Here is a 23,283-nt window from a genome sequence, read left to right on the forward strand (position 1 = left end):
GTGCAATAAAAAAAACGACGTTTTAAAATGTCAAAATCGTATTTTTTCTTACTTTTTATTAGACTATAGCCTTAATAATCAGCTTTTCGACGTTCTGGGCATCTACTGCTAACAGTTCATGGGTAGCTCACGTTTGAACTACGTGACAACGTGACAACGTGCTAGAAAATCGGAAATAGAATTGTGGTTGAACGAGGCTCAGACCTGGGAATTCTGATTTTTGAATCCGTGATGCTACTGTCGGATTTTATGCTCGTAGATGTTGTGAGCTTTTACTCCAGTTGGCTTCGGTGTATTAATTAATTGTTAAATAATAGACATAATCAGTAATGGAGCGTGAGAGTTACGACTTAACTGGGTAAACTGACTGAATGAGTAATTTCTGGTACCTAATAAGCAGCCTGTGGGTTAACATTTGTGGCCAGTAGTATAACTTAAATGTATTTTTACATAAAATTAATGAAAGGATTGGTCAAATTAACGTTTTATTGTGGCAAGAATATTTTTAAAATGTCAAAAAATCTGTTTAATTATGATTATGATTTTTTGTAAAAATTATCACGTCGGGGTCACCAATTATGTAGTGAATATATTTTCATATAAATAATTATTTATTTATTTAAATTTTTATTCCAGTAAAATGGCTATAAAGTGCAGAGCCAATTCTACCATATGAACATATAAACATGAACATAAATGTAAATATAAACAAAAATATAACAATAAACATAAATATAAACATAAAATTAAATTAAATTTTAATAATTATATGGAATTTCGACTGACTGAAGTTTTGTTATATGGGATGAAATTACAAATTAAATTATTAGCGCGTGAAAAATGAAATATTTTGCAAGCATATTTATGTCAAGTTGTATACTTAACGTAGTTGCCTAAAAAAAATTAAAAATACAATAAAATCAATGAACAATACCGGCTTAACCTAACCAAGGTGCGTGAATTTTAATGTTGAAAGTCGTTAACAACGTTATGAAACAATCGAAATCAGTGTCGGGCATTTGCAGTTTAGTAATTAAGTTGTTAGTGATATGTTGCGTTGCTGCGTTGGCAGACCTCACATCTGGTGTTGCAAGTGCCCATAGGTGCTACTGCTTATACAGTAATTGTACATAATGGTTTCTTTACTTTCCAGTGGGGTATCTAGGTTTTTTTCTATTTCCGTGACTGTCAGCATTTCCGGATGAGTCTGATACTTCTAGCCGCAAACCAATTTGAGATATGTTAATAAAATATTTGTAAATTTATTTTAATTATGTTTTTTTCTTAGTCTTCATATTTAAAATAATCCAATTTAATCATAGGTTTGTTAAATTAAGCGAGGACATTAACTGTGCTAGTCCAACATCGTATAAGTTATAGTCCTGAAATCTATTTCCACCCACAAACTACCCCCACTTGGCGTTATACCCCCATAGTTAGGGTGAAGGATGTTGGTGGCCAAGGATACAAGGTCCTAGATAAGTGAAAATATACGTTTATTTAAGGACTCGGCCAAGAATAACAAAACTGGCACTAACATATTACACTAATTAAGAAGGATACATGATATTTTCGACAAAGATAAAACGATTTAATTTTTTTATTTTACACGATTTAGTTAATTTAGAGGGATCTTATGATTTTTTCAAACGACTAGATTTACTGACGATTATTCTTGAAACTGGGTCTAAACTATAATAAGTAATATACGTTTTTGTTTGCCAACACATTTGATGTAAAATTGTTTACCAGAGAACGGCTTTAGTCGTGACCAATGTCGTCACGACAAAACCGTTATCCAACTTCGTCAGGTATCGTCGTGCCAATGTCGGTCGTAACGAAACCCGGTCACAAATGATCAATTTTCATCAAGACGCTTCCCTGATGATCCAGCGGACTTCTTGACTGTGGTACCCAAATCGATTCAATATCTGACTGTCCTGGATCTGGATGTACTCGTACAACACATTTTTTTTTCTTTTTCATGATTTTATTTCCTTAAAATTGTTTTCTGCTAAACGCTCAATAAATAAATTATTTATTTTAACATATTACAACAGGAGGGAGAACATTAAAGAAAAGGTAATATAGAAGTCTAGGCATCTACAGGGCTTATGACCTGTCAATGGCTGGTTTAAGTGGCCACTTTACACACTGTGTAACATTAGGGCTTAAGAAGATTCCGGGTTCTATTCTCAGTAAAAACAAAAAAATCAAAATGATTTTTCTCAAGCTTGGGTGAACGCGCTCTAATTCACCCTCGTAATTTGACCTCCTGGTTGATGTTAACGTACTGCAAGACGTTGCTCTTGTCGTTATGTACAGTACTGCTAGTCTTTCAGAATATGAGGGCATTGGTTTTGCTGTTTTCGAAAAAAATAACAAAAATTTCTACACTAATGCCAAAGATAGTTTTCACGTTAGAAATGTTATGTTTACTGAATTTAAACTTAAAGATACAGATAAAGAAGCTTTATTAGAAACACTAATTAAAAACACTTTTTAATATTTGTATGGCACGGCAATTTTGAAAATTTATACATCAAGCCTGTAATTGGTCGAATAAAATGGCTAATGGATATTGCTATGTTTGCTTCCAAACACTATTTTTAAAACATCAAAATAATGATTTTAAACTTAGTTTGCAACTCTACTCATGATTTTTATTAAAATAAAGTTGATAAACTACAGAATGACATCAAAACCAAAATTTTTTTTTTTAAGGTCGGTATCTTTGCTTCTCATGCCCTCATATAATGTGTTGAATCCAATATAAAATGATGACTTACTTTGTAGGTCGTCGCTCTGTATTTTAGGTGAAATGATTTTATACGTGTGTGTGGCATCAATTATGTACTTTGAACTCTACACAAATACCCCGTAATAAAATTTAATAATTTAAGAAATTGCCAATAATGAAAAAATGATTTTTACCAAATTAATAAGATTTTTTTAGAGAGAAATGAAGTAAGAAAATAAACAAGAGGCTAATAAATAGACTCACTATCACCGCCCATAATAAATCTTTTATATTTAGTTTTGGAGAGATGAAGAACGTCTAAGTGACCAGATATAATTTATGGTGAAAAAAAAAGGTATTCACCCGTTGTTCTCTTAAGAATGTATAAACTATAATACAAAATCAATGTACAGCATTCATAATAACCGCCATCTCCCAAGTCAATTATTGCATTATCTCCTTTACATCTAAATTCAGGAAGAACTTCCTGATGAACCATGTTGTGTGGAGCAATAGAATGGCCTTCCCGAGAAAGTGGTTGATGTACTCTCGGTCAATGAGATCAAAAACCACCTGGACGCACACATACAGCGGATATTTTTTTTCCGAATTTTTAAAAGAAAAGGTTCTAAAAAGTTGCCTTTTAGATTACTCGGAATGTAAAAAATATCAAAATAATATTCGATACTACTTTTGGTCCTCAACCAGAGCTTGGAGTTTTTTTTTGTCAATTTTTTGCGCTAAACCGGCTGTCATTTCGTATTTAAGTAAGAAAATCAACCCAATAAAATTTTATAATGTGCATTAAACCTTATAAAATTAGCGTTTATGGACGTGAGTTGCACTTTGTTTTGTAATAAAGGGGTAGCATTGTTTTAATGAGCCCCTTTTTTTGCCAATCACTCAACGGAATCAGTTCCGCGGAGTGCCAGCTTTTTGCATTTCGGTAGTTTAAAACATGTTCGAATTTGCAATGTGATTAAGTTATATATTTACTTAAAAACAAATAATTTGATCAATATTGATAATTAACAAAATTTTCAGATAGTGATAAAGTTCAAACCTCGGTTTAGGGCCAAAAGTAGTATGGAATATTTTTTACGTTCAATGTGATTCATAATTCAACTTTTTGGACCTTTTCCATTTTGATGTCTAAAAAATAAAAAAAAACTTCATGCATCATCGGCCCATTATATTGTACACGCATCAGCTCAAACGCTGCTGGGGTATAAAATAATAAGAATTTTACAAACTGAAAAGACTTACCTCTCGGTCCTTCCAGCCCACGAGCGGAGGGAAGCAGATGACGAAGGACAGCACCCAGAGCACGCCGATCAGGGACTTGGCCCTTCGGCGCGACATGAGGGACGGGTAGCTCATGGGGCGCGCCACGGCGACGTAGCGGTCCAGGGAGATTGCGCACAGGTTGAGGATGGACGCCGTGCACATCCAGACGTCCACGGCGAGCCAAACTGAGCACCAGACGTCACCGAATATCCACACCTGGGGAGTGAAAGTCTCTAGTAAAAGGGTGTGGAATGATTAACCGAAAAATCAAAACATGTATTTTTGGTGTTTTCAGTTGAATGGATAAACTTGAACGACTTCAGAATACATGCATAAGGTACATGTTTGGTCATAGGAAATATGACCACATTTCAGATTATCGTAGGCAACTGAAATGGGTCAAAATTAGACAGCGGAGAGATTATCACTCTGTTCCCTCTCACTTCTGTTCAATGTACTTCATAGTCCTAACGATCCTATATACTTGCGTGAAAAATTTCAATGCTTACCAGTTCATGGTTTACTCTTCGTTCTCATTCTCAAGGAACTCTCTTAATACACATCCACCATTCCTCTTTCTTCTCTAACTCATATAGTGTCCATGCGGATCGACTGTAGAATCATCTCCAATACACCATCAAAGATGTTACCACATTATCTCTGTTTAAATCACATCTGATGAAACATCTGCTCTCTCTTCCTTAATCTCTCTTCCTATCATTTTTCCTCTTTTTTCCCTTTTCCCATTGAGTAATAGTTTTGATTGGGTGATTTATAAACAAATACGTTTATTTATATTTTTATAGCTTTTTAATATTATTTTTCTATTGAATATGTTCTGTAACTTGATTTATAAAAATAAAACTTTCATTTTATTGGTTGGTTGAAGAAATTGCCATTTGGCAATAAGTCCGCTAACGTAACAAATAAATAACATTTTAATAGCGCAAAGTTTTGCTGCTAATATTGATTGTAATTAGGATTTAATAATAAATTCACTCGGACAAATATATTCATTAGCATGAAAGCACTTTCTAGTTTAAACTGCTTTCAAAGAATAATTTTAGATTCGCAAGCGTTATTATTTTCTCTCGTAAATTTAAACTTTAAGTAAGGAATTTCTCTGAACATTTTACTCAAGAAAACACATTATCGGCCATACGTGCAAGTGAATAAATTATAACTTGAACAAACTTTCTTTTTAACTTATTTTGCTATCTAATCGTAATCACCGTAATAATATAAAACCTTTATTAAGGTAATTTAATAGTAAATGTTATTAAATATTTGTATTTAACCACTTACCGACTTTTCTTTGTCTACCGGTTTCGAGACGTACCCGTCTCTTCGTCAGGACACAAATTAAACCAACATGCAAACCAACATGCAAAACCCACTATACATCAGTGGTGAATGGTGATTTCATTTACATGTAAGCCATAAAAAATATCATATATTTGTACCTACATAGGAGGTACATAATATAATGTTGACAGGTCATAAGCCTTGTAGATGCCTAGACTTCTATATTACCTTATCTTAAATGTTCGTCATCTCTGTTGTAATATGTTAATATAATGTATGTAATATAAACTATAAATATATATTTTCCTGTGGTTCTGTGTGATACAACAACTCTTATCCATGAAATCAACTCAAACAATGTAACTTCATGATATACTATATTATAAAGATATATTTTCCATTACTTTAATATATAATTCATTAAAAAATAAATAAAAAATACCACTAATTCAGTCAATATTAGGTATTTAATTGAAATGTCAACTGGCCGCATTATTCTAGTAATTACTAGTGCTTAAAACGGCCGCGTAGAGCGCTATATGTCCTGCAATATGACGCATGAAAGTAATTATGGTCTTATGTCAAAAGTACCATCTCAAAGAAAAATAGTTCTTAAGAAACAATGCTTGAAATACTGTTGTCCAAATCAAGAATCTTCAAATAATTTGTGTAATCTTCAAGTTGGATCTAGGAGAAAAAACCCGCACTGGGGTTAATACATTCAAAATACAGTAAACTTATTTGAATGAAAAAATAAGCTGGAATAATCGGCTAGTTTCTTGGCTCACCGCAGGCGCTGGGTGCTTTATTAAAATTTATTTTTATATTATGATAAAAATACAAACGGTGGAAATGATTTAAAATAAATGGTAATTATTCATTCGTTTTTCTGTAAATAATGTAACAATAAAACATAATTATGGTTAGTCAAATATAATGGTAAACTGTGCATAATCGCTTCTATACACAGTTCGCCCCTGCTAAACACCTCCATCATAGTTGTTGCACAAAAATATAAAACCAGCACGACATGCATTTTAACACGCACATGCAATGATTAGGACAAACATGCACTGATTAAATTATGAAAATATTATTTTGTTCGAGAACCAATGAAAAAAGTATAGGGGGGTATGTTTCGAAACCGGTTGACATAGAAAAGTTGGTAAGTGGTTATATACAAATATTAAATAACATTTTGTAAATGTTTGACCACAAAGTTAGCGCTTTAAATATTAATAATTATATAATAATAATACTCATTCTAGAGAAAAACCTTAACCTTTCCGAGCCTGAACGAGAAAAAAAAACCGCAAGTTCATGAAGGGAGTTAAGGGATTCCCCTCCAAAATACTTATTTAAAAAAAGACATTATGTTTATCATGGTTCCTCCATGGCAACTATCTACGCTGGCTTAGCACCAAGCATAGAAGAAACATTCACATTCTATAACTTCTTCACAATATTCGAAACAATTCCAATTCGCCTGTTTATCTGAAAGAACTCTTCCAACCTCTTCCACAACAATAACTATCTCCTCGTTCTAGTAACGAGATAACCCCTTTAATTACCAATTCACAGATCTTTTTTTTTTGCCTGATCTGATGAATCTACCCCCTTCTTCATTTATATTTTAATCAAAATTGAAATGTCATAATCTAAATATTCGAGTTTTTTTTTTTCTTTCTTCTTTCCATCCAATCTCCTTTTTCTTCAGAGTAAAGTATAGATTTATAGTCTATTTTTATTTTTAATTTTGTGTAAAATTATATTATTCAGTTTAAATATCCATGTACTTCTTATTTTCTCAAGTTTAACGGTTCGAGTAGGTAGAAATAAATTGTCTTGAGGTAATATACCAGCCCTTATATGTATAAAAAATATTTATCAACTGTTAAATAAATAAAACGGTAGTGTTTATAAAATTATTTTATAATATTTCGAATTTTCTGCGAAAGTCATTCATTCTTTTATCAAATACTATTGCGAGAGGATTCTTTATAACATCGAGCTGCTCTTACTGAGACACGTTGAACAGCACTGATCTCATATTGTACCACTCGTTACGGGACGGTAAAGTGGCAAGTTGGGGGGGAGGGGTGAATGCATGTAAAATGTTAAGTACGAAATCTAAATTTTTGTGGTTATGGCTGGAAAACAGTGGCCAAATTGCAAAAAGCATACGTGCAAACAAAGATAGACATATCAAAAAATATTTGACTGTAGAGCGATGAATTGTAATGTTTGCTGTTTGCACGGGGGAAAATTGATTATCTGTTTTTTTTTTGTAAATAAATAATGTTTTTAATTTTTTAAAATGACTCTGATTAAAATAATAATATTCGATTGATTGTACATTATGATAAATTACGTAAAGTCATTAAATAAAGGGTTAACAGGAGTTGATGTTTGTATTTTTTTTTATGGATGTGAGGATTGATGAAGACACAATAACTGACAAAATCAAAATAAAAAACTTCTCAGACAAGGGGACAGAATATCGCCAAAGCTTTTTGCTCTAGCCTTGAAGGATATTTTTAAAACCCTAAATTGGGAAAATAAGGGTGTTAAGATTGATGGCATGTACGTGAGTTACCTCAGATTTGCAGATGACATGGCCATCAGTTAAGACATGAACAAACAAGGCGAAATAATTATGGAACTACATGGTTTTTAAAAAGGATTGATTTAAAAATGATTATTCATAGAACAAAGATTACGAGTCCAACAAAAAAAGACATTTTCATTAACAATAATAAAAATGACGTGGTTGATGAAAACATATATCGAGGACGCAAATTCAAATTTGGTAAAGATAACCAGATAGCGAATTTGCCAAGAAGATTAGGGCTAAACTGAGCTGCTTTCGGCAAACTAAAATATCTTTTTGAAAATAAACAAGTTCTTGTACCCTTAAAAAGACAAGTCTACGAGTTGTGTATATTGCCGGCTAGAAACCATGTATGTAACAGGGAAAAGTAGCCTGAAACTAAAATGCACGCAACGATTCTTGGAAATACAGATGCTTGGTATATGTCTAAGAAAAAAAAAGATATGAAGAAATAAGACACTGAACCGGAGTCTTGGATATCATGGATCGTGCAGCAAAATTAATATGGCAGTGGGCTGGACACTTAACGTGGCAAAATGATGGCAGGTGGATATCCAGAATAATGAAGTGAAAACCATGGGCAAACAAAATAACTGTTGGAAGGCCACAGAAAAGATAGGTCGGCGACATTGCCTCAATAGCCGGTAAAACATGGATGACGATGGCGGGTGATAGGAAGGAATGAAGACGTTTGGAATAAGCCTTTATCCGGCAGTGCGAAAAATAAGGCTCAAGAAGAAGAAAGAGATGGAAATAGCTAATCAATTTCTGCACTTTAGAGGATAAAACACGGGAGTCTATTATATTCTGTTTTGCAGTGAAAAATGCAGAAATTACCGCAATAAGCTATTTAACACGTAAATAAAACACTTAAGTCCACACTTTCGTGAAATTTCTTCATTAATTTAAATAAAAATCTGAAGGCCGCTTCGTTTCAGTGCAAATTATATCAGTAGTCCCAGATACGGTATTTAAATATACTCGTAAACCATAATTATATTAAAAATCGATATTTTACATTGAAGGTTCTTTGTGGGGTAAAATTATCTTATTTGATTAAAAAATAATGATGTTTTGGAAACCGCACAATCATCTATCATAACCTAAATAATTCTTCATATTCGAACGGCATGCATGACAAAATTATACATGTAAAAGGTACTATACTTTAATGTCAATAATCTGACATTGTTTTTATTGATTTCTACATAATAAATACTTTGATTGATGTACTCGTATGTAACTGAATATTTCTCCCCCATAATATCCGCTTTAAAGCAGTGACTGGTTGTGTATTTAAGCGTTTATCATTTACACACCCTTACCAAAATAATTTCTTAATTTACATTTCATTGTGTATACATTGAATTAATAAGTGTATGAAGAGGAAATTCATTATTGAAATTTATACATGCGAGAGATACAAAACATAAAAATATACCATTCCAGATGATTTAAAGGGTGAATAACAATGATATTTTTACAGTTTTCATGTAGTTATTTTTATTTAATGACTTGCAAAACAAAACACGCCATTTCCTCCTAGAGGTAGGCAAAGAGGATGGACCGCCGCACACGTCTACCCTTACATACTTCTGCATTCATTAATCTTGGAAATCATGCCCTTAGGTTATATCTGCTTTTAACATGACCAGACTTGAGATTTTGATTTATTTGATCATGCCATGTCTTTCTTGGTCTTTCGCGTCCTACATAACCATTCATTCTAGCCATATATTTATTTATTTGACAATTGTAGTCTGCATTAATTTGCGGGTTGCAAATATAAGGTAGAAGTTCATGTATAGAAACAGATAGCTACTAAACTGCCGAAACGTAAAGAAAAAAGGTCTATATTATCCGCAAAAGCCGTATTCAGCAAGCTAAGTGCCCAATTAATTAATGAATTCTGACTTGCATTCGTACAACTTCTGGGTGCGTACAACAATGCAATCGCTCTAGTATAATAATTGAGAACATGAAAATATCTGTTTTATCATACAATTTTCCATAAATTACCATTATTTCTTAATCCATTCGTTCATGATTTTCACTCTCCGTGTTAAGGGGGATTAAAATACATATATGTGTTCGGAATAGAGATTTTTTCAACTCGATAACTACTCTTAGGTTGAAATTTTGCAAAACCTTCCCTGAGTTACTGCCTGCTAACGTCACTCAACATAAACGTTTTTGTTTTCATTGTAAATCTCAGTTACACCATAAATATCTCATTAAATAAATTGATTTATTTCGATTAATTCTGGAGTGGATAACGCGTCAGATATTTCCATCTACAAAGCTACTTCGGGTGGATTCTAAAACATCTGAATGGTCAACGCGTCGAATACTTACGAATTTGCTAATGGAGGATAATATAATAAATTTATGAAGTAAAATAGGGTGATATGCCTGCCTCTATAAAGGTAATAATACAAAAATAGCGTAATTAAAAAATAATACTTAGTAGGTGTTATTTGTGTGTTGAACTGAACGTTGCTGCCAGATTACAGCTTTCCATGTTCGTTATCGTAAATTGTAGAAGTCCCACCACGAAGCGGTCACCCCGATAGTTTTATGAGATGAGCTGTGGCCTTATTCATAAAAGCTACGATATTCTGTTACTGTTAGAGTATTCCGATCATTTTTGTTTTATAAAGTTTAAGACTTGATCTGTCTTAATTAGAATAACGAAATAACGCAAACCAAAAATCTATATTTTACGTCTACCCCACCAGGTATCGAGCACAGGTACTCAAGAAAAGTTGGCAAACTCGTCAACCACTATATAACAAGGCGGATTTACTTCCACTCAATTTCTTTATCAAAATTTTAACATGAGAACAACTGTCGAGCCTAAAACACTCATCCAAAATATTGTTTCTGTTTCACAGACAAAAAGCATTTTTAATGGTTTAATTATGTTTTCATTTATTTTTACAGTAAAAACCCACTAATGGCAATTGGATTACGTTTTTTTTTATATTGGGAACAAGATATTATTTAAAGTAACACATAAATATTAGTATTTTGTTTATCTTCTTTAAAGTAATTTAATTTATTTATTATCTTTATACCCCAGATAGTTTATTCAAGATAGGTGTAAAATTGAAATTAAAGCTTTGTCAGATACAAAAAAATATGAAATATAAAAAAACAATTATGAATTATACTTTTAATGGTATCGAATGACATTATGCTATATATATTTATTTATTTATTTAAATATATAATACTGCACTTCTGCCAATTACAATGTACATTAATTTTATTATTAGGTTATTACAAAAACACTTTTTAAAAAAAAGCTTAACAGATTATTAAGGTCAACATAAAGTTCATAAGAAAAATAGTAAATATAGAGTGATACTAATATACATCGTCATAGTTAGAGATCAAGAGTCATGTATACATAATTAATTATAATATACTGCATAAAAGTCGGTAGGTACTCAGTTAAATGTGTTTGAAAAATTATAACAATTTTGGGCAAAAAAAATATGTTTACAGTAGGTAACGGCAAGTAGGTTAAAGTCTAGGTAATAAAAATGGAAAACTTCGTTGTGATTTTTACATCGTTTGAATAATAAACGTTATTTTGATTTTATTACTAAAATAATTTTCGTGATTGTTAAGCAATTAAATGAGGGTGTGAGAATCTAAAATAAGCCATTCCATGAGTGCTCCGATTCAAGTTGAGTTTAAAAATCTAGTTGACTGATCGAGTTTCGCATGCCTTCCTTTCAAGATGCAACTACCAGCCAACTCAGTCATCAATAAAAAAAAATTCCATAAAATCGAAAATGTTACCACTTTACGAGATCTCTCACAGATTCACCCAGGAGAATACTTTGAAAGTTGAAATCGCAAACGCTCGAATGGTGTTTACTGAATTCAATTTTACAATTCAAATACAATACAATCTTATCTGGCACTTCAAATTTATCCTAACGTAATATTTTATTTAAATTATTTATTGACGATTCTTGGTAAAATTCCATTGTAATGCTGTAATAACTTATATTTAGGTATAATTTATTAATTAAAAAATACTTGGTACACTTCCACTTATTTGTTTGACCAATTAGCGTTTTCACCCTCTTGTATTTATAATTTTCTCAAACTGAACGGTTTGGGTAGGTAGGGAGAAATTGCCTTAAGGCAATATGCCCTCCCTTATATGTTTATAAAGTGTCAAATAAATAAATAAATAAATGAGAATCTTCAGACTGGTGAATATTAAACAGTGAAAGGATAATTTATATAAAACTAAATATTATCTTAAGTGTAAGTACATTTAAAAATTTAGTTGAAAAATATATAGTACGCAATATTTCAATGGAACAGAGCGGTACAAATTATTGAAACATGTGTTGGCGGTGTACTGTAAGGGAGGATTCTATTTTATGAAAAACATTTATTGTTTTATTACAATGTACAGGGTCCAACTAAGGGGACTAATAATTATTTGTCTTTATTTTTTGTACACGATCTCAATTATATCTTGCATTTTTTTTTCATTTTAAATAGTATGTTTTTTTTATACCTTTTCAGTATCGTTAAGTCATGGACGTCCAGTGTATATTTTGTTGAAAATGTAAAATTTATTTAACCGCAAAATCACTTAAGTCGCAAGTCACTCGAGATTTGACAAATGCCTCATACAACTATAATAACGAGTGAGTGCTGGATAAGACCCCCGTAGGGCGGAGTTAATCCGACCTAGGGTTTTGCGTGTTACGCGGCCATTATTCGTGTACTACTTCTGTCGTCGGACGCAGATGTCTCTACCGTAAATCTTACCGTCCTACCGGGCAACAAACACCCGAAGGGTTACAATAATATAAAGACGGAATTACCTTCGAAATACGTTGGACTCGACCATGTAGATAATTAGAATAAAAACGTTAAGTGTTTTCTGCTGATTGACTTTTGGATTCAAGCGTTTCCAGGCAAAAAAATACACTTCTGTGTCAAAATTGTGGTTTTCGGATATAAGATGATTTGGGAATTCTGAAAATTGATTATTATTGAGGCGTCTTGTAATCGTGTTCTTAGATTCTAATTTTGAATTTACATGAAATTTTACTAATAAAGAAATTTTGGCAAATATTATTTTTACGGTATTTTATTATATAAATAGAAACACAAATGGCACTAACTAATTTCAAGTCCTTAAAATAAGGAAGTTTCTTCAAAACCGGCCCACGTTAGACTCTAAAGTAAGAGTGCTTTAAACAAATGTTTAAATATATAAGTATAAAAAAGTTTAAACATTGTGTTGGTTAAATTATGTCAAAACTATTGTCCTTATTTTTTTTAATTATTATTTGTCTGCTATTTGGGTGTTTACTGAGATTCTGATCTTTCTCTTCATTCTCAGGTCAATAAAACGGTAAGTGCTGGTTCATTCCATCTCCAACAAATCACATCCGTGTGGAAAAATATTCCTATAGACAAACTAAAGTTCTTGTGGATGCTTATGTTAATTTGCGTCTAGATTACTGTAATGAAATAAACTTAAATCTTCCAAAATATCAAACTAATAAACTTTGGGAGTAATAAAATATTCTCACATCTAAAAACATCTTCGAGATTTTCACTGGTTAAAAAGCCCAGAGATAATAAAATACAAGCTTTACTGGACCGTATTCAAATCCTTTCATAAAATGGCTCCAAAATATCTATCGGACTTTTGTTTTAGGGAAAATATATATCAAAGAAAATCAACTCTTAGGTCAGCATTTGATTCAGGCAGAGAAAAACTTGTCAAAATCCGGCGCTCCCCAATCACTTGATTTGAAGATCGTGTTTTTGCCGTTGCCGGCCCCTCTGCCTGAAACCAATTGCCTTCAAACTTACAAATTTACGACAGTCCCAGATAGTTCAGATCTTAACAGAAATCTCACTTCTTTAGTTTATCATACCCTCAATTTTAAATCAGAAAATATAATATGTCAGTTTGCCTAAGTTAGAATGTAAGTTTAAGTATACAATTGCAAAGCGTTTTTGAGATAATTTTTCATAAAAATAGCGCTTAATAAGTCAACCAATTAGTAATATTATTATTTTAAAACTATTCTGCCATCAGATGCAAAAAGGCAGCGACATAAATCACAAAATTAATTGAACATAAGATAATGTTCAAAAGATGTTTTTAATCATCTGATATCAACCAAATAGCAATAATAAGTATATTTTGCACCAATGTCCCGATTGTGTCGTATTGTAAACTCGAGACAAGATCTGGACTTTTTTGGTGTAAGTCTTTATAGATTTAAAAATTCACTAAGATAGACCGGATCTTGTCTAAAGGTAGTAATTTTTTTTTTTTGTTCTAGCTTTAATGTTATTTAATTGTATTTAATTTTATTACTGCTTGTATTTATTGTAAGAAATTGTATATACCATTGTTTGAATGGACTGCATAAGTCCGTCAAATAAATAAATAAATACCTATTTTAGTACGAAAAAATACATTATGCTTATGCGATACAAATAAATTATATTTTATTCTCTCCCTCAGTGAGGGCTGTGTGATGACGTTTATTCGCACACACACACTAACATCAGTCGTCACGCCACTTTAGAGATTGTAAAAACTGGATGGGTAGTCTAGCCTCATCTTCCATACTGCCCAGACCTGGCTCCATCACATTTCTATCTGTTCGGGCCGCTAAAAGAATCTCGTTGTGGAATTCACTTTGAAGGTGAGGATACCGTGAAAATATCCGCGCGTCAATGCTTCAAGAAGTACGACCGAGTTTTTTACCAAGAAGTCCATGGACTGAAATTGTGAAAATGGACGGAGATTTGAGAATTGAAAAGTGTCAAATTTATCGTCATAAGTTTTTTTTTCAACCTATGTAATTGCATTTATATTTTTTGACAGTAAAAAGGAGAAAAAAATAATAATACTAAAAAAAATCGTATTTCAAAACACGACTTTTGCAAATAGCTACTTATATGATTTTGATTACAGTATAGGTATCATACGCAGTTTGTTCATAGCTTGAACGGCTTTAATGCTTCCCTGTAAATTTGACTTCTCAGAAATCAGTACTTATTTTTTTATTTAATAAATTCAACAAAAGGTACACTGATCTTTAGAACAATAAAGAAAAATACTTTCAAAATTATTTTGTTGATTGTAGCAATTTGAGATGAGCTCGATGTTCATTCATTTGTAACTTCTTAATCATTGCGACAAGTCCACACACAACCTTCTTTCTGCGTATTTAAGCGCTAACGCCTCAAACTCAAGTAAAACCCACTCTGCTCGCACTCCATTTAATTTGTAGAACTGCGTAAGTCTGTAGCTTCCCATGAGGCGGTCTCCCAGTACCGAGCTCACAGGTCCGCGTCTGCACAAATTAATATATCATTAGCTTTGTGGAAGCAATTCTGACAAACCAATCAAACAATTTAAACAAATAAAAACTAATACCTCTTTCGGGCAAAAGGATTTTGCGTATAATTTAATAAAAATCTATAACCTTCTTCCACTATCTATTAAAACAAATAGTAACGAGAAAATGTTCAAAAAGGCTATAAAAAATGGATAGTGGAGCTAGGTAGAAGTTAAATGGATTGTCTTGATCGCCTAAATCAATATTGAATCAACCACTCCACAAAGAGATTTTTTAAATTTATTTTTTATTTTATTATTTAAAGTTTTATTTTTTTGTTTTTTTACAATAATCATTAGTGATAAAACAGAGTATTTAAAATTTAACCTAATAACATAGTAATAAAATACATATTAATAGTCAATTTTAGTATACAAGGAAATTTTAATGAATTTTTGCTCCTATAATAAATAATGGACAGTAATAATATTTTCGTGTAACATATGAAAGAAAAAATAAAATATTCTTTAAAAGATAATGTGTTATTTTTTATATAGTAATTATAAAAGGAAATAAAAAATATTTAAAAAAAAACACAAAAATATTCCTTATTATATAAAAGGGCAACAAAATTAATCATAGAAAAAAAGAGTTTAATCCTAAGTTTGAATCCAGGATAGTAGTGCATGTCTTTTAAAAGAAGGAAAATTTTGAAAGTTTGTAATCAAAGAAATATTATCAGTAAAAAAATAATGAAAAATTTTTGAACCTATAAAAAATGCATATTAATTATATAAATTAATTATAAATATACATACGTAGTGTTTAAAACTGTCTGAACATTTTGTTAATTATCTCTTTTTATTAAGTCTTCTTACTTTATTCTCAAAAGTAAAAATATTTATAAAAAAAAGTATTTTGATAAGTGTCGTCGGCACGGGTAACCCCAGGGAGGTAACTCTATGTTATTATTAATCATAGTGTTTAATGGAACAAAATATGAATAAATAAATAAACGAACCCATAGTTTTTTATATAATATATTGAGTGATTTATAACCAATTTAAAATTGAAATTGATTGATACAAATGTATGGTATTAAACTATGAAGAATAACTCTTTCATGCTGAAATTAAGGCATCAAATTGATTTTTACACATATTTTACCTACATTTATATCTAAGTAACTTTTTATCTAACTGAAAATCTCACCGCACGCTCCTGATACGTACATATATATTATTTTGAATTTAATTCAAACATTCCGTTTTACAAATTTATTTATCCGCTACAAAATACGTACGTCGGAAAGAAAGATTAACAATGGAAATGGTTCCATGATCTCTTATTCCCGAAATTCCCGAAATTTCAGAAAACATAATTTCACCTTTCCAAATCAGATTTGAGCTCGTTATGTCATTTTTACACGTAAAATTGAATCACAATTTTCAGCCAGGCGGAAATGAAACTCTTCATCCTTCGTCGACGTAATTCTGACGTTTGTAGTTATCATAATCCAAACGGAATTTTGGTGTAATTTTACGTCGTCTCCCAATTAAGTAATTTTTTTTTATTTAAAAAGAAATAAAATTTATTTGAACTTATAACATTACAAATCAAACACTGATGTGAGTCTACTGAACACTTAATTTTATTTTTACAAATATAAAAACAAAAATTTCGTGACAGTGGTTTCGAATGTGAAGATTAAATTGATTGAATGTCGTTATAAACATGGTTATATGACTCAAAATACTTAAGTAAAAAATAAAAATAATCTAAAGCATGTACATTAATCATAATTGAGGGAAAAACCAATGGTTCAGGGCAAGCCTAAGTGTATAATAGGTAATGGGGAATTTAGGTGTTAATATTTGAATTTCGGAAAAATTATAACAAAGTAAGTATTTATTGACATACATGTATGTATTTTGAAATAATTAATGAAGCTTTATAGTATTGTAACTTTAGATAATTGTTGTCGAAAATAATATTTCATTTTAATAGGTTGATTAATAATAGTATTTTAATAGGTTGCTGTTCATTTCAATTTTAAAACATGATTGAAATATAATGAAGAAATTTATTATATAGTTGGAGCTTTATTATGGTCCAAGCTGGTTTCTCAGCATGCGTCTCTATCTGAATATAGAAATAAATTGGAGCATGTATTTAATACTCGGTTTACTAGTGTATATATACTAGTTCTTCCTAAATTCAATAATAAATACGGGAAAGAGCACAATTTACTCAAAATGTATAATATGCTCCCATTAAATATAAAAAATCAAAAAAACTTATCTGGCTCTAGATCAAGACGTCTGCTGAGAATCTGGCTTTTAGAACGTGGTTTTTTGCATTCATTTTTTTTTGTGTTTTTCTTATTTATTTGGTTAATTTTTGTTTTTTTTTTGTTTTGATCTACATATTTTCTTTTTTCCATGGTAATAAGAGTTTTTATAGAATTTGAGAGATTATGTCCGTATATATATAAGAACTTAACTATAGCACCTGCTGATAAACTGCATTTTAAACAGTTCAGTAGGACTTGAAAATTTCAATGTTAATTTTTGTATGCTTTTGATAAATAAAAAAAAAAAAAAAAAAAGGAATATGTTTAACTAAAAATCTGGTCCAACTTATCGACAGGTAAACAAATTCTCTCGAAGTTTTGATTAAATTCTCAGAAGAAGATATTTGTTATTGAAACGGATAGGGATTGAGTAGCAGGTAGGTAATGTAGACGAGTTCTGAGAAGAAGGTTTTTAAGTAAAACGTACCTTTAGATCTTCAGGGTATTTGCATAGCAGGGAAATAACTTGGGGCGCGATATGACTTGGAGCTCTTTGCGAGACTTACAGAATCAGGAATTCATTTGCAAACAAACAAAATACATGCTCGTATCAGATCTAATTGCAAGTGGATCCATCATTTATATTTTTAAAATACTTTAAAAAATAATTTCATAATTATTTGAAAAATATATTAACTCTTAAAAGACTGTGATACTGATTGATTGATTAATTCAGTGTTTTATTTTTATTTTTATTTTTTTATTAGTAATAAAACATATAATTTAAATATTACATATTATACTCCCAGGAGTTATAAGAAACTCATTTGGGACCGTACATAAGAAAAAACATGTTTTTGACAATACATAATATCATACAAATTAATACATCCGAAATAAAAAGAAAACATTATTGTTTAAGAAACATAAAAAACCATCTTACATTAATAATTATCAATATCAAAAAGATTTAAGAAATATTTTTTAATTTCTACACTTCTGGATTTTTTATTCAGTTTTTCGTGTCTTAGCTCATCAGGCAGTTTGTTTTGTAGATCTCCATATTTAATTATATAAGAAATCAAACACTGATTTGAGCCTTCTGAACACCTTATTTTACTTTTACAAATATAAAAACAAGAATTTCGTGACAATGTTTCACCTTGTTAGGGCATTTTTAAACAAATGTGAAGATTGGATAAATTGAATGTCTTTTTTTAGTTATATAATTCAAGGTACTTAAGTAAAAAAATAAAATAATCTTATGAACTATATATGGCAAGTACATTAATCATGATTAAGGGATAAAACAATAATTAAGGGCAAGGCTAAGTGTTTAATAGGTACTGGGGAATTTAGGTATTTATATTTGAATTTCAGAAAAAGTTATAACAAGGTAAGTATTTATTGACAAACATAAATAATTCCTATGCGCACGGTGATGTAACATCGTGTTACCACAAGCAAAAGGAGGAATATTCTGAAGTTCAAATATTTGAAAAAAAAAACGTGGAGCCTTTTTTAAAATATTTCCTTTTCCATAATGTATATTAAATAGATGCAAAATTTAGCCCTGTTCCAGCAAAACATATTAAACATCATAAATACACCGGTCATCTTACATGCGTGCTCCTTTGCCCACTGCCAATAACTGACTAAAAATACCGGCCACAGAACAGCTTCTGTGTCTTCCTTATTATGAGTTCTATCTTCGTGTTCTATCTAACACAGATATATTGCTGTATCGGTCTCACATTCAGTCTTCGCATGGAAAGGAATAATATTTTTTGTATTGAAATCCTGCATATTTGTACAAGTTTTACTTTCTAAATCTGCTGTTAAATTATTTTTTTGAAGATAACAAAAAAAAAACTTCATCATTAACAAAAATAAGATATATTTAAATCCTTGAATCGTATGTAGACTAGTGTGACATCACAGCCACACAAGAGTTGAATATTACCAATTTTGTATTAATTTATTATTGATACCTAGGTGTTTGAATATTTTTCTAGTAAATGGATTAAAGTTTTAAAACTGAAAGGATACAATTAACCCTTGATGCTATAATGAGACAGTTCTGTTAAAAAATATTTTATTGTTTACAAAATCCAAAATAAAAACCGAAATTAATTTTAAATCAATGTTTCACCACAAGGTGAACACTATTCTATGCAATCAAAGAACACTTTTTTACAAAAAGATGATTACATCATGGTGTTGGCTTCTAGAGAGTCCTTTTAGATTCACTCGCCTTGAAACTAACGAATAGGAACGCGTATTTGAATCTTTAAAAAAAATCGAAAAAATATATATACATTTTTAAAATAAGTTTCTTTCCCAAAATATTTCACACTTCTTCGATAACTGAGAATTCTTTGAGATATTGTAACACAATGTGACATAAATATCACACTCTGAATTTCTACAGTTTTTTAATTTTAAAATGAATATTTTGAAAATTTTAAAATCACGCATTTCATAAAAACGAAAATTTAAATAAAAAGTAATGATAAAAGTCAATTATTTAAGAAATTTGATATTTATTTCGAAATTTAATTTATTTATACGTGTTTAATTTCAGAAAAATACTCACAATGTTTTTTTTTATTTACCCAAATACTTAAATTTTTAAACCATTTTCTCTAAGTTGCAAATATTTTGTGCTAAAAAAATAGGAATCGAGTTGTAGTAGAGCGTACAATAGTCTACATTTCATTCAATTTTTTATTTAAATTTGCTTATGTGTGCGAAACAAACAATTTAAATTAATCATTCAAATGCGCGTGCAAAAGTTAAAATTGTATGTTTACAGGCACATTGACACAGGCTTATCAAACATTCGAACACACTGTACATTATATTCCAAATTTTTCGCTTTTACTTTTTTTGAATTTTATTTTGTAATTTATTCACAATTGTAAAACGTCAGTTTCAGGTGGAAATAGTTATAAAAAATATGTGTGTACAAAAAAATATCAAAAAAAATATTTATCATAAAGAAATGGATAAATTATGATAAATCTATATACAGAAAATAATTCATGTTTGAAAAACTATTACTTATGTGGAAATTAAAATTTTTTTAAATACTCTAAAAAATAATTTTTTAAATAGTATATTTTTTGTTTACAAAAATAATTTATTTGACCCTTCAACCTTTATGCATTAATATTATTTTGCAAAGTGTGTTTTATTATATCTGACGCATGTAGAGCGCAACTTAATATGTATACTATGTTAAGGAATGGAAAGGTATGAGACGTCTGCTCTGTGAATTTTCATAACTAACTCGGGAAATGAAAATAGAAATGAAAAACTCCGCCATTCCTTAAGTAAGTCACTTTTTCATTTCTTGCCAATTCCCGTGGCGAGTTAAAATGTTGGTCACGTTAGCGAACACCAACCCTTTACGCTCCAGGCTATTTTGGTACGAGCATTAAATACAAATTAAAGAAAAAAAAATTAGACTACGCTCAAAAATAAGGGGGTGAATAAAATAAAAACAATTATAAAATTAAACCAACAATGCCATACATATGGAAAAGGGTAAAATTACCAATAAAGAAAAAAATAGAATCTCAAAACTCATTGTACAAGGGATTGAAACGGTACAATGAATTACATGAAAAAATAAAGGAGATTGAAAAGCTCTAAATATTTCAAATTAATTTATACGTCTGAAACAGGGGATAAAAAAAAGATATAATTACCAATAAGGAGAAAAATAGAATCTCAAAACTCATGGTACAAGAGATTGAAGCTGTACAATGAATTACCTGAAAAAATAAACTAGATAGAAAAGATCTAAATATTTCAAATTAATTAACACAGTGTGTAAACGGGCCACTTAAATCAGCCAATGACATATCATAAGCCCAGTAGATGCCTAGACTTCTATATTACCTTCTCTTAAATGTTCTTCATCGCTGTTGTTATATGTTTATGTTCACAGCTCCCAAGGGAGTTTAATCCAGTCCTTATCTACAAAAATTTGGACAAACTCAACATAATGTTGATAAATCCACCTGGTCCATGAAGAAGTATAGAAATTGAAAAAATAACATTTTCAGACCTTGCCTAGTATGTAGGTGAAATAATTCAATTAGATGAATCTCACCCGCAAAAAAAAAGGTTTCAGCTCTTTGACTTCACAAACATCAACGGATGAAAAAATTGAAGGAATATAGATGTTTAAATATGGGCAGAATGGTAAATGTTACACAGTGTGTAAAGTGGCCACTTAAACCAGCCAATGACAGTCATAAGCCCTGTAGATGCCTAGACTTCTATATTACCTTCTCTTAAATGTTCTTCATCTCTGTTGTAGTATGTTAATATAACAGCTCCCCAGGGAGTTGAATCCAGTCTTGGTCTACAAAAATTTTGAGAAACTCAAAATATTGTTGAAAAATTATGTTATTGGGAAATTTTGATGAAAAAATTGTCTGGTTATTAAAGCTTTATATTAGTTCTTAAGTGTTATGAACTATTAACATATTACAACAGACATGAATAACGTTTAAGAGAAGGTAATATAGAAGTCTAGGCATCTACAGGGCTTATGACCTGTCAATGGCTGGAATGTTACACAGTGTGTAAAGTGGCCACTTAAACCAGCCATTGACAGGTCATAAGCCCTGTAGATGCCTAGACTTCTATATTACCTTCTCTTAAATGTTCTTCATGTCTGTTGTTATATGTTAATATAAACAGCTCCCCAGGGAGTTGAATCCAGATCTTGTCTACAAAAATTTGGACAAACTCAAAATATTGTTGTTATGAACTAACTTAATAAAGCATAAATAAATAAATATACATTTTTACTATCATCGCCATGAAACTGAGTCGAAAAAGTGAGCGTTATCACTGAAGCAGACAAATGAACACCTTGCTAGAATTAACTCTTCTGAAATCTAATCTAGATGCAGGCTCTGCAGTGAAAATGATAAAATACCTGTACACAGTTATTATTATTTATTATTATTTATTATTATTTATTTATTAGTTTATACATACAATGTTACAAAATGGCACAAAAAACACTCTGGCAAATTCTGCTAGTACTAGGAGTAGGCTCAGTATATGAAGGGTCGGCAAGCCTCAGCAAGTTGATCTCAATGTGATGTTTTATAGCACAAAACGACCCGCATTTCGGAGGATTACTAGTCAAACCTACGTAAGGAGTAAGGACATAGGCTTAGAGGAGAAGACTTGGCAAATGATATAAGATTTCTCGCCTCCTAATCACAAGTCCGGCTCTTTCTAGGCTTTACAGACAAGGATTTACTCACGGGGATCCATCACAATATAATATATACAGGTCAGAAGCTCATTAATACGGACTGTCTTCAAAAACAAAAATCATTATCATTATTATATAGTAAATAAGATCCTACACTGGTAACCCAAATGCATTAAACCTTGATCATCTGTGTAAAGGTAAGGTGATTGATTAGCTTTATGTTTCAAGTGCTAGTTTAGGGACCATTATTTTTATTACTCTTTTTTTTTATTTTATACAAATTTTAACCCACACCTCTAAGAATAAGAATAAGAATAATACTGAAATTTAGAATTGAGTGGTTTAAATAAGTAAAAAATATTTATTATATTTAATTTGGCGACAGTACGTCACCACCAAACCGAAGGGTTAAGTGTCGGAAGGTGCGAGAGGGTGTTTTTTACCTCCGTTCGC

General features: G+C 30.8%; 1 protein-coding gene across 1 annotated transcript in view; it reads right to left on the minus strand.

The window, feature by feature from the left end:
• LOC148285727 (octopamine receptor Oamb-like) overlaps positions 1 to 23,283 on the minus strand; it is a 111,573-nt gene that overhangs the window by 80,184 nt on the left and 8,106 nt on the right. Inside the window, exon 2 of the mRNA XM_088233387.1 lies at positions 4,007 to 4,243. Coding sequence (XP_088089513.1) covers positions 4,007 to 4,243 — 237 coding nt within the window. The remainder of the gene's footprint in view (positions 1 to 4,006; positions 4,244 to 23,283) is intronic.

The sequence above is a fragment of the Micrasema longulum genome, unplaced genomic scaffold, assembly GCF_059751315.1.
Source record: "Micrasema longulum isolate JH-2025_06_02 unplaced genomic scaffold, ASM5975131v1 h1tg000009l, whole genome shotgun sequence".
NCBI classification, from domain to species: Eukaryota; Metazoa; Arthropoda; class Insecta; order Trichoptera; family Brachycentridae; genus Micrasema; species Micrasema longulum.